The sequence below is a fragment of the Carassius auratus genome, unplaced genomic scaffold (genome assembly GCF_003368295.1).
Source record: "Carassius auratus strain Wakin unplaced genomic scaffold, ASM336829v1 scaf_tig00043814, whole genome shotgun sequence".
Taxonomy (NCBI): domain Eukaryota; kingdom Metazoa; phylum Chordata; class Actinopteri; order Cypriniformes; family Cyprinidae; genus Carassius; species Carassius auratus.
Window position 1 is genome coordinate 35,001 of NW_020526791.1, and position 14,643 is coordinate 49,643.

Here is a 14,643-nt window from a genome sequence, read left to right on the forward strand (position 1 = left end):
GCTTTTCGTCTCTGATTATGATATAATGGGCAACATTAGGCATCCGGGATCATCCATATGATGTGGATCATCACTAACATATTTCGACCATGACTCGATCGGACTCTTTCTGTAGTTCTGTGCTCAATACAGACGCCTTAAAAACAGCAGCAAAAACTGTCCACTCCAAAACAGTCAAGACGTTCAAATTAACATGAAAGCAGATCATCTAAGGCTCTGTGTTTCTTACCTCGTGCATGTCATACGCGAAATCCCCTGTGAAAACAATCACATGCTGTAAAACACATGCACAAGACACTAAACTATAACTAAACCATCAGAAACTATCATCACCGGCACGACAAACTCATCTGCTCTTACTCTGTTACAGGAAGAGTTCACACAAGATGAAAATCAGCTGAAAACATGATCAGGAGGAGTGTGTGTCTTCATCAGGTTTGGAGAAATGTAGCACTGCATCAGTGTCTCATCAATGGATGCTCTGCAGTGAATGGGTGCCGTCAGAATGAGACAATAATCCACAGCACTCCATCCAGTCCATCAGTGAACAGACTCTCATTCACTGCAGAGCATCCATTGATGAGACACTGATGCAGTGCTACATTTCTCCAAACCTGATGAAGACACACACTCCTCCTGATCTTGCATGAGCACATATCCAATGTTCTTTCATTTTGTCTGCCCTGATTGTTTAATCGTGTGTGTGTGTGTGTGTGTGTGTGCAGTCTCACCGATGTGCAGGATGACGTCGTACATCCCCATCTGCGTCTCCTTCTGCAGTCGACTCAGAGACTGAGGGTTCTCGTTGCCCATGTCTCCAAACAGAGCGAATCTGGGGCTGAAGCGGAGGCTTTCGTTGAGAGAGGTGAAGTAGAAGACGTCGCTCCAGCCGGCGTCGCTGCCGCAGTGGTACACTGAGACACACACACACATCTGTAAACATCTCTATGGTGCGGGTCACACACACTGAGTGAGGCCTGTGTGAAGGTTACCGTATGCAGCGGCCGGGGTCAGATCGGTCAGCGTGACCCGGTGGACGTACATCGTCCTGTTCTCCGGTCCTCCATCTATAAACACGCTTGAGTTTCCCTTCGCCGTGTGACTGAAGAGCTTCCCGCCCCACAGACCGTACTCAACTACGCTCTCGGTTTTATTAGCAGTGGACCATGTGACCAACATCGAGTTCTTCACCCCTGAGGAAAGACGCTCGGTTATAACACCCGCTCGGGTCACATGACCCTCGTTACTGACACACAGGCAATCAAATATCATTTCAGCACATTTCAACCCTCTCTCACCTGAAACTGGCATCACTGTAGCAAAGAAAAATTATTATATATTATTTAAATCGTGAAGGCTGAAATATAATATCTCTGAAAAAAAAATCCTTAATTTTTAAGTGAAATGCACAACTAAAATAAAATAAAATAATAGATTTATTGACATTTCAACACCCTCTCTCAGCTGAAACCATCACTGTAATGAGAAAATTATTAGATAATATTTAAATCGTAAAGTCTTTAAAGATCAGCTGTCAAAAATCATAACTGTTCTAAAAAAAATTAAAATTAAAAAATATTTATTTAAGGGAAAAGTGCACTTGTATTGGTCTGAATGAAAATTTCAATATTCTGCTAAAATATCAACTTAAATTTACAGTAAAATTTTAAATACATTGACATTTTCAACAACAAAATTATGCTGAAAAACATCAAATAAAATCGAATAAAATATTAAATATCATGGCATTTCAACCCTCTCTCAGCTGAAACTCATTTCCTCCTGATAAAAAAAAAATCAACAGATAAAATAATATATTAAATGACAGACAGCTGAGCGCTCTGCTGTCATATTTAATAGCATTACACTCACGAGAGCCAAAAAATGACTGTCTATCATCGCTAAGAAGACTAAAGATCCAAGAAATCACACAATGCAAACCCATCTGTCTTTGTTTTGTACCATATTTCCTCATAAAACGAGTAGATTATTCACATAATGCACGAAGCCTCTTTGACGGACAGCTGTCAATCATGAAGAGTGAGATCTGACCTGGATACGAGATGTGCACCTGCTCAGGTTGAGTCTGTAAGAGCGGCTCACAGCAGACAGCAGACATCAGACAGAGACACAGCAGAACACACACCGCCGCCATCGTCAGCTCTTCATCTGCTCACACACACACACACACACACACACACACACACAACAGAGTCACATGACCGCACAGAAACACAGCATCTGAAGAAACAGTCTGATCATTCAGAAAGCCTCTTCACCTGCTTCACATCCGCTGTGTTTGGATGGAGGACTGTAGAAATCACCTGAAATCAGTTTCAAAGAGTTTGTGTTAGTTATAATACGTTTATCATTAGAAATACATCACAGCAGAAGTCAAACACCTGCAACAACACTAAAATACAAATACTAAATCACATATTAATAAAATATGAGATATCATGACATTTCAACCTGAAACTGAAACTGAAAAAAAAAAAACAATTTTAAATATCAGCTTTCAAAAATCTGATTTGTTCTCACAATAGGTCTCATTTTCTAAATTAAAAGAAAAATATATATTATTTTTTGAGGGGTGCATTAGACAATTTCAATTCTGATTTTTCTGAGGAAAAATAAATTACAAATTAATTATTATTAAATCAAATATTAAATACCACCGTGTAATTCCAGTCTCCCTCATCTAAAATCGTTATTACTTTAATGAGTGAAAAATTATATATATTATTTAAATTGTGGTGTCAAAAATACTAATTTACTTTCAACATTCAAAATGCACTTTCTTTTAAGGCTTGTTTGAAAAAAAAAATACTAACTTATTTCAAATAAAAATATTAAATATGACATTTCAACCTTCCCTCGTCTGAAATCGACATTACTTTAATGAGGAAATATTATTATATTTTATTTAAATTATTAAGTTTTATACATCTGCTGTCACAAGTCGATTACATTTACATTTAATAATTCAGATAAACTGAATTATACCTCTAAACAACCACTAAAGACCATACGAATAAATCCCGAGAGAATACGAACGCTAAATAAATGAGCAACAAACATGTCAAACATTTCGGACAGAACTAAATGAGACTGACAGACCCTCAAACACACACCTGATGTTGTTGTTGTTGTTTTCCGTGTAAAGCACTTCCTGCTCCAGCGGTCAGGTGATCTATGTTTGTTACGTCAGCTGAGCGTGCGCGCTCTCGTCACTGTTTTGACTTGTCCTGCAGAAACTCAGCGCTGCCTTGTTTTCTGTCATTTTGTAATCATTTCATCCTCAAAACGTGCTGATACTTCCCATTTATTATATATTTTTTTATTTTCCTTCTGTTGAATTTTGTTTCTTGTTTTTATTTGTTGTTTGTCTGTATATTGTTTGAGCATCAGTATATTTTTAAAGGGTTCGTCGAATCTGTGTACATTTTCTCGCGCTGTTATGGAGGTTCAAAAAATAATACTTTTATTCATGAACGACGCATTCAAATAATCAAAGGTGACAGTAAAGACATTCATAACGCTACAAAATATTTCTATTTCAAATAAATGCTGCTCTTTTGAACTTAATATTAATTTAAAATAAAAATTAATCGGTTTCCACAAAAAATATTGGACCGCACAACACTGGTGACGTCATCACGCAGCGCCTGTCAAACTTTGACAGCTGAAAGTAATGTAAAGCGTCATGTGTTGGTTTATTTTTATCTGAAGGCGACAGCAGCTTTAAAGAACCACTGTTTAGAGACTACGATGAAGATGCGCGCGTGTGTTACGGCGCTGCTGCTGCTCGGGCTGCGCGCGTGCTTATCTCAAGACGTCAGACATCATGAGGATGATGAAGAGGACGAAGATGTGATGTTTCAGACGCGGGCTCAGGTGTCGGGTCGAGCGCTGGTTCCGGGTGTCAGAACTCGGGACTGGATCTCATCTGCTCGGGTTCTGCTGGACGGAGACAAACACGTGGGGTTCATCAGGTGCGCGTGCACGTCAGAACAAACACACGTGAGCGAGCGCAGATTACGATGCAATGCCAGCATGATTCCCAGCGAACGTACCTAAAATAAAATAAACTTCCCACGATGTTCCCAGAATGTTATGTTTTTGGTTGCCCCCAAAAAATTAGTCGTTCTCATTATGTTAAAAGAATGTTCTTATTTGGTCCCAAAGAATAACCAAAAGTTCTCAGAACATTCCCAGAACGTTCTTATTTTGATCCCCCAAAAAAATAAATAACCAAAAGTTCCCAGAATGTTCTAATTTTAATCCCAAAAAAATAACCAAAAATTCTCAAAACATTCCCAGTACGTTCTAATTTTGATCCCAAAAAATAACCAAAAGTTCTCAGAACATTCCCAGTACGTTCTAATTTTGATCCCAAAAACCCCCCCAAAAATTCTCATAACATTCCCAGTACGTTCTAATTTTGATCCCAAAAAATAACCAAAAGTTCTCAGAACATTCCCAGAACGTTCTAATTTTGATCCCCCCAAAAAATAAATAACCAAAAGTTCTCAGTGTTCTAATTTTAATCCCCAAAAAAATTAATTACCAAAAGTTCCCAGATCGTTCTAATTTTAATCCCAAAAAAATAAATAACCAAAATTTCCCAGATCGTTCTAATTTTAATCCCAAAAAAATAAATAACCAAAAATTCCCAGAACATTCTAATTTTGTTCCCAAATGAAGCATTCTGGAATCAAACAGGAGCGTTGTGTGTTTGCTGGGATGGCTCTATCCTGTACTGAAGTACCAGACCAGTCCTGCTTCTTTCCACAGAGATGATGGAAGTTTCACAGTCAGTGACGTTCCGTCCGGATCGTATGTTCTGGAAATCTCGTCTCCGACCTACAGATTCCAGCCTGTGCGTGTTGACATCAGCTCCACAGGGAAGATGAGGTGTGTGGATGTTAAGCAGTAGAACACACTTACAGTGCATGATACGCCAGTGTTTGTGTGGAAATAACCAGGGTTTTATTAACGTGCAGGGCTCGTGTGGTCAACTACATTAGGACCTCGGAGGTGATCCGACTGCCGTACCCGCTTCAGATGAGATGCGTCGGTCTGCATTCATACTTCATCCCGCGGGAAACCTGGGTCTGGTCAGATTTCCTCATGAACCCGATGGTGCGTCAGAGTAAAATCACTCTCGTCCTGACACCGATGCACCAGTTTCACGCTTTCCCCTTCATCCTCTCAGGTTCTCATGATGGTTCTTCCTCTTCTGATAATCCTTCTTCTTCCTAAAGTCTTCAACCCTAGCGATCCTGAGATGAGACGGGTATGAACTCTTTCTTAGTGCAGGAATGCTTTGCTCTGATTGATCACTGATCATTTGATTGATTGATTGATTGATTGATTGACAGGAGATGGAGCAGTCCATGAACATGCTGAACTCCAACCAGGAGCTTCCAGACGTCTCGGAGCTCATGACCAAGTTCTTCTCAGCACCCAAAGGTCACGAGAAGGCAGGAGGCGGAGCCAGAGGCCATAGGGGTGGAGCCCCTGCTGCAAGGGGCGGGGCCTTGAGGCGGAAAACAAGAGATTAATGTGCACCTCACATCATATACAGAATGAAACAGAAGCTAAGAGCATCAAAAAGCTTTTATTATTCATTATTCACAAACTTTACAGGTTCATCTACTGTGTTTATCAGAGTCAGAACACAATATTTCATGTGTTTATATGTGAAAGACACTTTACCATCATTATACTGCTGCTGAATCTCAACCGGATTATTGATTTACTCAAGCTGCTTCAGCATCACGATGTAACACAGTAACACTTTACAATAAGGTTTCATTAGTTAATGTTAGTTTATGCATTAACTAACACAAAAATGCATTTGTTACAGTGTTTATTCATCTTTGTGGACGTGAGTTATTAAAAACAAATGTTCATTGTTCAGGGTTTCTGCAGGTCTTAAAAAGTCTCAATTCATCCCATAAATTAAGGTCAAAAAATACAAAAGTGTATGAGTGTATGTGTGTGTATGTGTGTGTGTGTGTGTGTGTCTGTGAGAGGGTGTGTCTGTGAGAGGGTGTGTGTGTGTGTGTGTGTGTGTGTGCGAGCATGTGTGAGCTTGTGTGTGTGTGTGTGTCAGTCAAATGAGCCCAGTGTCACATTTATGGTCAGAGACTGATTCTAAATATAGCAGACAGTTCTGAAGTGACCCGTCACAGAGAAGTAAACACAAAGTTCATCAAAACACAGATCTATAGTAAATGCACTACAAAACAAATCATCTGAAAATTATGCAGAATTGTACATTTTCCAACCAAATATCTCATTAGTGTCCATGAAGACTGACATTAGATGCTCACTGCACTCATACAATCCTCAAACACTGCCATTTTTGTACGAAAATAAATAATCATGGAGAAAAAAAAAAAAAAAAAGAATATATATATATATATATATTCAGTACTTTTATTTTTAGTTTGCGCTGAATCCGATGTGTTAGCTCCTGGTGTAGAAACAGACTCCTGTGATGTAGTGATGGATCTCTGCCGGAGGTCTGGGTTCAGCCGGTAATCAGGTCATGATTCAGTCACTGCTGTTGCAACACAGAGTCAAAGGCTGAAATGAATCAGATAAAACAAATGAAACTACAGTAAAGAGTCCAGATAAAGGCTTTAACCCTTTCAGCGACGGGTTGAAGTCCAGCGCTGATAGTGGACGCTTTGCTTCTTTCTCTCACTGCTGTCGGTCACACACTCTCAACGGTAAGACTTCACAGCAACTACAGAAGATCGTTCCTCCGGCCGTGATTCTCCTGCTTTTCTCTCTCTGTCTCTCGCTCAGATGATGGTGAGGCTCTGGGTTTGTCTCTTCCTGCTGGCACACGTTCAGTCCGAACCGCTTCCTGCTAAAAACATCCATCTGCTCACTCCAGAGGAGCACAAACTCGTCCTGAACCTCGGACAGAAAGGTCAGATCAGTGCGTATGCTGTTTAACATCAGCACTGATTATTAATTCATCTTCCTGTAAATGATTCATTAGAAATCTTATCTTAGAAGTCTTCATAATCTGACATCACCTGGGCCTCTTTTTAATTATAATGAAATATCTGTTTAGTCCTAGTTTTAGGCCGCTGTTGTTGTTTAATGCTTGTTAATCTAATGAAATCAAACTCATGTGTCAGATATAGAAATACTCGTTTTATTTGTTAGAGTGAATTCAGAGCAGATTTGGTTCCACTAACCCACATCTGAGCCATCAGAGCAGAGGTCAAAGGTCAAGCAGGGCTCAGGGCGTTTTCATTGTAAATTGTTCTCATAAAGACTACATCCATACAGATTATCAAGCTCAATCTTTAGCCATTTTTATTTTAATAATAATTTTCATTTCACTTTTTAATATCTTTCTTTTTAGCTTTTATTTCTTTTGTTCTAGTTTTAGAAATTTTTGTACTTCAGTTGAAACACATTTCAGTTAGTTGCCAAGGCAATATTTCTTCTTTATTTCCCTTTTTTTTAAATCTCTATTTAGCTTTATTTCTACATTTATAATAAATATGTTTTACATATACATTTAGTCATTTATGCTTTTATCCAAAGCGACTTACAAATAAAGTCATTGGAAGCAATCAAAAACAACAAAAGAGCAATGATATATAAGTGCTATATTGATTCTCAGTTAGCTTATGTATATATATATATATATATATATATATATATATATATATATATATATATATGAAAGTTCGTATTTTTAAGTTAGCTGCCAAAGCAATATTTCTATATTTTTATTTAGTTTATATATATTTTATTATGTTTTTGTTTTATTTTTAGAAAGTTGTATATGTATCAGTTACTTGCCAAGGCATCAATTCAAATATATCAATATTTATATTTCATTTCAGCTTAATTTTTTATTACCAGAAACTATTTTTAATAGTTTAAATTAACAACACAACGCTGATTCAGAATAACATCACTGATGATCATCCACAACAAAACCAGGAGTATGAATCAGTAGAGTCAATTAATAAAGTAATGAATCATTTGAGTCAGTTAATAGAGTCATGAATCAGTGGAGTCAATTAATAAAGTAATGAATCAACAGAGTCAGTTAATCGAGTCATGAATCAGTGGAGTCAGCTAATAAAGTCATGAATCAATGGAGTCGGTTAATAAAGTAATGAATCATTTGAGTCAGTTAATAGAGTCATGAATCAGTGGAGTCGGTTAATAAAGTAATGAATCAATGGAGGCAGTTAATCGAGTCATGAATCAGTGGAGTCGGTTAATAGAGTCATGAATCAGTGGAATCAGTTAATAGAGTCACTTGAGTCAGTTAATAGAATCAGGAATCAGTGGAGTCAGTTAATAGAGTCATGAATCAGTGGAGTCAGTTAATCGAGTCATGAGTCACTTGAGTCAGTTAATAGAATCAGGAATCAGTGGAGTCAGTTAATAGAATCAGGAATCAGTGGAGTCAGTTAATCGAGTCATGAATCAGTGGAGTCAATTAATAAAGTAATGAATCAGTGGAGTCGGTTAATAGAGTCATGAATCAGTGGAGTCGGTTAATAGAGTCATGAATCAGTGGAGTTCGGTTAATAGAGTCATTAATCGGTGGAATCAGTTAATAGAGTCATGAATCAGTGGAATCAGTTAATAGAGTCATGAATCAACAGAGTCAGTTAATAGAGTCATGAATCAGCGGAGTCAGTTAATAGAGTCATGAATCAGTGGAGTCAGTTAATAGAGTCATGAATCAGTGGAATCAGTTAATAGAGTCATGAATCAGTGGAGTCAGTTAATAGAGTCATGAATCGGTGGAATCAGTTAATAGAGTCATGAATCAGTGGAATCAGTTAATAGAGTCATGAATCAACAGAGTCAGTTAATAGAGTCATGAATCAGTGGAGTCAGTTAATAGAGTCATGAATCGGTGGAATCAGTTAATAGAGTAATGAATCAGTGGAATCAGTTAATAGATTCATGAATCAACAGAGTCGGTTAATAGAGTCATGAATCAGCGGAGTCGGTTAATAGAGTCATGAATCAGTGGAGTCAGTTAATAGAGTCATGAATCAGTGGAGTCAGTTAATAGAGTCATGAATCAGTGGAGTCAGTTAATAGAGTCATGAATCAGTGGAATCAGTTAATAGAGTCATGAATCAGTGGAGTCAGTTAATAGAGTCATGAATCGGTGGAATCAGTTAATAGAGTCATGAATCAACAGAGTCAGTTAATAGAGTCATGAATCAGTGGAGTCAGTTAATAGAGTCATGAATCAGTGGAATCAGTTAATAGAGTCATGAATCAGTGGAATCAGTTAATAGAGTCATGAATCAACAGAGTCAGTTAATAGAGTCATGAATCAGCGGAGTTGGTTAATAGAATCATGAATCAGTGGAGTCAGTTAATCGAGTCATGAATCAGTGGAGTCGGTTAATCGAGTCATGAATCAGTAGAGTCCGTTAATCGAGTCATGAATCAGTAGAGTCCGTTAATCGAGTCATGAGTTTCATGATGATCATGAATCACTCACCATCAGTCTGCAGGCTGCGGTCAGTCCGCTGTATTTCTCACTTGTGATTCTGCCGTTGTTCTGTCTCAGGGTTTCCTCGGGACTGTTATGAACTGTGGCAGAGCTCCGGCGGTCAGGCTCAGGACGGCCTGTATCTGATCCGCCCCGGAGACTCGCCCATCGCCGTATACTGCGCCATGCAGGAGGGAGGCTGGACGGTGGTGCAGCACATCACGGTCAACAGCAGCGTGGACTTCGACCGCGGCTGGGACGAGTACAAGCACGGCTTCGGATCCCTGACCGGAAACCACTGGCTGGGGAACGAGCACCTGCACCGGCTGACCCGCGGCCCGGCCCGGTACAAGCTCGGCATCAAGCTGGTGGACAAAGACGCGGTGACCAAGACGGGCGAGTATGAGCCGGTGCTGGTGGAGGACGAGGAGGCGCAGTACCGTCTGCGTCTGGGTCTGTTCCAGGGCACTGTAGCAGACGCTCTGACGCTCGACACCGAGAACTACCTTCACGACAACCAGCGCTTCACCACCAGAGACAGAGACAACGACAACTACTTCCAGAACTGTGCCCAGCTGGAGTTCCAGGGCGTGGCGGGCGGCGGCTGGTGGTACGACGCATGCGCCGGCGCGAACCTGAACCGCAGGAACGTCATCTACTGGCAGAAAGACTGCAACAAAGAACACCTGTGCAAATACGCCTGGATGATGGTGAAGCCCTCAGAGCAGCTCAAAGTGATTCGCTCCGGAGACTGTGCCAGAGACGAACTCTGAGCATCCTCAGTTAACCATAACGAGCTTTGTCTGAGGGAATAAAATGCTAAAAATTATGTTCATCCTCAGTATTTTTGTCTTTTTTTTTTTCAGTACAAACTTTCTTAAACCAAGCACATTTACTGGAGATTCACAGTGACGGAAGATAAGAAGAGAAACTGATCTTAAAAGGAAAACAAATAAGGTTTTCCGACTCATAACGCATTCAGAATCTGCAGTTTTCACATTACGTTTGTACTTAAAGAAACTTCTCATTGAGTGAATGTGAAAAAGTGTCAAGGTTTTGAATGTTACCATGTTATTACTGCATTTACCACTTTTTCATTGAGAAAATATTTGAAGATTTCAAATTACATATTAACAACAATAAAAAAAAGAATCGGATGCAAAATCTATATTTTTTTTACATTTATGAGAAATTTTATTTGAGTAAATCATTGCATGTAATTTATAAGACCAAATAATATTAGAATTATCATTATTAACTTCATTGGAATTAATGGAATTTAATAAAATTCCTTTGAATTTATAATTCATGACTGTTCAAAAGCAGTCCAAATTTATTGAAAACTGAAATGAAATTTGTTTTGATTAATTTTTTAAACTAAAATTCATTTTATGTGCATAAACTTTCACTTTCAGATGAAAACCAAAAGTGACCTTACATGCTGCAATAGTTCATCAGTAGATGACATATTCAGGTTCATCAACAAAATTCAGTCCAAAAGTGTGTGAGATATTCAGAAAAGGCTAAATATATTAGTTTTTTGACACTTATTTAACTTTTTAGATAATTTTACATAAAGTATTTTAACACTATTGGCGCTCCATACTTGTTTAAAACATTTTAAATGGTTATATCTCTTAAAAACAATAGTAAAAAATCTGAAAATAAATAAATAATAATAATAATAATAATAATAATAAGGTGTATTTTAAGGGTCTTCAAGCATTTGCAAAGTTTTGTTCTCTTACTAAAAACCATGCTTTTTTGTTTTTGTTTAAGAAACTTTCATTTAGAAATCTTTTCCAGGTCAAAACAAACTCAAATGCGTTATTCGAGTATTTATCAGAAAACGTGTTTTTCGAGTTAATGTATCTTGCCTTAATACTGTTTAGATGTTTGTACTGGAAAACAAAACATATAGCAATAAACCCATTCAACACATTAGAATCAATTATCTAGATCAAATATTTCATTTTATTCAATAAACATTTAAATGTTAGCGTTATTTGTACTGAAGAGTCCAAAGGGTCTCCTGACACTGATATAAAAATCCCACGGTCATGGGTTACACGGAGTTAAAGAACAATAAAACTGCATCTGTGATCACCTTCACGGAGTTGTTTACGGCACATCAAAACAAATCTTCCAAGCACCTATAGATTAACCCTCATGTGGTGTTCGGGTCAATTTGACCCGGAGAAGATTTTCTTTTTCCCGAAAATAATAGTTAATGTTATCGCTTTGGACTGAAACTTAGTGACTTTGTTCCCAAAGGGTATAACTAAAGTTGAAAAAAAATTGGGAAATTTTCTTACATTTTTGTGGGGGTTTTGTTACCTTGTTACACTTGTGGTGTTCCCGGTCAAAAATGACCGGCCTATAAAAAATAGCTCATAAATTACTCATTATACAATATTTTCTCCCAATCTTGGATTCAATCTTTTTGTCAACTTGTTCTCTTTCAATTAGGACTGGTTTTATATTTCTGTTTGCATCTGATTAATCATGGGCCTCATTTATCTGAGAGTAGGTATCTCATTTTTTGAGTAAAAAATTTATAATTTATGAGTAAATTTGGAAATATTAAAAAAAATTATGAAAAAAATGGCTACTGTTGATCACACTAGTCTACTCTAATGTTTCACCAGGAATTTTGTTTTGAAACTTTTGTTTTGTAAAAAATATGGCACATAGTCACACTTGTGGTGTTCCCGGTCAAAAATGACCGGCCTGTAAACAATAGCTTAGAAATCACTCATTATACCATATTTTCACCCAATCTTGGATTCAATCTTTTTGTCAACTTGTTCTCTTTCAATTAGGACTGGCTTTATATTTCTGTTTGCATCTTATTAATCGTGGGCCTCATTTATCTGAGAGTAGGCATGGTCAAAAATGGTCACAATGGCTGACCATTGAAAGTGAATGGGAGAGACTGAAAATAACAGAACAATTTAGTTTTCAGGTGCATGTTCATTATTTTCATGTACACATATGAGCACATGTGCTTGCAAACATCGAGCCCTTGGACCTGTGCATGTATCGATACATTTATACACGCGCTACCCAGACACACACACGTTAAAACACACAAACTTTTTTGAGTATTACACAAGGAAAACCTTCAGGAGGAGGCTGTTCCTAGAAGAGCTGGGGAAATCCATGGTGACCCCCCTGATACAGAGGCGCCAAGATATACCCAGAGGACTGCCCTCTGCTACATTGGTGAGAGACATACAAACACCAGAACCAGGTCCTTCAGCTGGCACAGGCAAAGGAGAGAAACAAAAGAGAGGCAGTTTGTGTGCCCCAAAAGATGTGAAAACAGGCACTGTCTGTTTCAAATGCAGAAGGCACATTTGCAAGGCACATACATTATACTGTTGTCAGTCATGTGCATAAGTGACACAAAATGACCAATTGCAAGTTACTTTAAAAATGCTTTTGTTAGTCACTTGCATGAGTTCACACAGAAACCGTCACAGTTTCTTATTTTGGTTAGTTCATAATTTGGAAAACTGAAAGAAAATGAACAGTGTTTGATTTGTGTTCTCTATATGACAGCGTTAATGTGTTTATTTTTTGTATGTCACAATGGTCAGATTTGTCAGGGAACAGCACAAGTGTTACTGTGCACCCCTTTTCTGAAAATTAAAGCATTTCAAAATACAAGCCCTGTGTTTTGTAATCTTCTACATTCACTTTCAATGGCCGGCCATTTTTGACCGGGAACATCACAAGTGTGACTTTGTGCCATTTTGTACAAAATAAAAGCATTTCAAAAAGAAATTCCTGGTTAAACATTAAAGTAGGCTAGTGTGATCAACAGATGAAACTTTTTTTCACCTTTTTCACAATATTGACAAAATTATTAACAAATAATGCTTTTTTCACTCAAAAACTGAGGTGCATAAGCTCGGATAAATGACTCCTACAATTAAATAGTTTGACAATTAAATGCAAAACCAGTCCTAATTGAAAGAGAACAAGTTGACAAAAAGATTGAATCCAAGATTGGGTGAAAATATGGTATAATGAGTGATTTCTAAGCTATTGTTTACAGGCCGGTCATTTTTGACCGGGAACACCACAAGTGTGACTATGTGCCATATTTTTTACAAAACAAAAGTTTCAAAACAAAATTCCTGGTGAAACATTAGAGTAGACTAGTGTGATCAACAGTAGCCATTTTTTTCATAATTTTTTTTAATATTTCCAAATTTACTCATAAATTATTAGTTTTTTACTCAAAAAATGAGATACCTACTCTCAGATAAATGAGGCCCATGATTAATCAGATGCAAACAGAAATATAAAACCAGTCCTAATTGAAAGAGAACAAGTTGACAAAAAGATTGAATCCAAGATTGGGTGAAAATATGGTATAATGAGTGATTTATAAGCTTTTTTTTATGGGCCGGTCATTTTTGACCGGGAACACCACAGGTGTTATTGGGTTTTGAACACCACATGAGGGTTAAAATCACACTTCGTCATTAAAACAGTTTGTTTCACATCATCAACACGATCAACATCTTCCTTCATTAAAGCTCCTCTGTGTTCTTATAATGACACGAGAAGGTATTTTGAGTCGGTACAAGCCTCTGGAACACAACATTAGCCCTTTAACACTGACACATATGAAGAAAATCATCTGTGATGGGTGTTTGTTCATCATAATCTTATGACAGTGTTGGGTCTTTATTTCATTAACGGATGATTGTTGTGAAAGCGTCTCAGAATCCAAGACAGACTTACAGTGACAAGACACAAAAATACTTATGAAAACATTAAAGGAGGAATTCACTGAATGCACGGAATTGAATAAAAATGGTGTGTAGAAATGCAAAAAACACTTTGCTCAAAACGTGTTGCTCAAAAGCAGTCAGAAGTCTCTTGGGTATATTTGAAGCAATACACAACAATACATTGTATGGGTCAAAATTATACATTTTTATTTTATGCCAAAAATCATGAGGATATTAAGTAAAGATCATGTTCTATGAAGATATTTAGTAAGTTTCCTACCGTAAATATATCAAAACGTAATGTTTGATTAGTAATATGCATTGCTAAGAACTTCATCCAAACAACTTTAAAGATGATTTTCTCAATATTTGTTTTTTTTTAGA

The 14,643-nt window shown here is 37.5% G+C and overlaps 2 protein-coding genes and 1 pseudogene across 2 annotated transcripts; 2 read left to right on the forward strand and 1 right to left on the reverse strand.

Annotated features, from left to right (window-relative positions):
* Nucleotides 1-3,268, reverse strand: part of LOC113086685 (acid phosphatase type 7-like) — an 11,535-nt pseudogene extending 8,267 nt beyond the window's left edge.
* Nucleotides 3,269-3,654: 386 nt separating this feature from the next.
* On the forward strand, nucleotides 3,655-5,925 carry LOC113086686 (ER membrane protein complex subunit 7-like). Its single transcript, XM_026255483.1, has 5 exons — nucleotides 3,655-3,995; nucleotides 4,798-4,917; nucleotides 5,007-5,145; nucleotides 5,219-5,299; nucleotides 5,385-5,925. Exons 1-5 carry the CDS (start codon nucleotides 3,772-3,774, stop codon nucleotides 5,565-5,567), a joined length of 747 nt encoding a protein of 248 aa, XP_026111268.1. The 5' UTR covers nucleotides 3,655-3,771; the 3' UTR covers nucleotides 5,568-5,925.
* A 713-nt stretch (nucleotides 5,926-6,638) lies between these two features.
* LOC113086683 (fibrinogen-like protein 1-like protein) lies at nucleotides 6,639-10,352 on the forward strand. The gene is made up of 3 exons (XM_026255481.1): nucleotides 6,639-6,743; nucleotides 6,823-6,949; nucleotides 9,590-10,352. The coding sequence occupies exons 2-3, from the start codon at nucleotides 6,823-6,825 to the stop codon at nucleotides 10,282-10,284; spliced, it is 822 nt and encodes a 273-aa protein (XP_026111266.1). The 5' UTR covers nucleotides 6,639-6,743; the 3' UTR covers nucleotides 10,285-10,352.
* Nucleotides 10,353-14,643: the final 4,291 nt, after the last annotated feature.

Bases quoted from the DNA above. Each gene is read 5' to 3' on its own strand.
- LOC113086686 (XM_026255483.1), top strand. From the start codon at position 3,772: ATGAAGATGCGCGCGTGTGTTACGGCGCTGCTGCTGCTCGGGCTGCGC. The intron at 3,996-4,797 runs GTGCGCGTGCAC...TTCTTTCCACAG, and splicing joins AAACACGTGGGGTTCATCAG to AGATGATGGAAGTTTCACAG. The intron at 5,300-5,384 runs GTATGAACTCTT...ATTGATTGACAG, and splicing joins GCGATCCTGAGATGAGACGG to GAGATGGAGCAGTCCATGAA.
- LOC113086683 (XM_026255481.1), top strand. From the start codon at position 6,823: ATGATGGTGAGGCTCTGGGTTTGTCTCTTCCTGCTGGCACACGTTCAG. The intron at 6,950-9,589 runs GTCAGATCAGTG...GTTCTGTCTCAG, and splicing joins CCTGAACCTCGGACAGAAAG to GGTTTCCTCGGGACTGTTAT.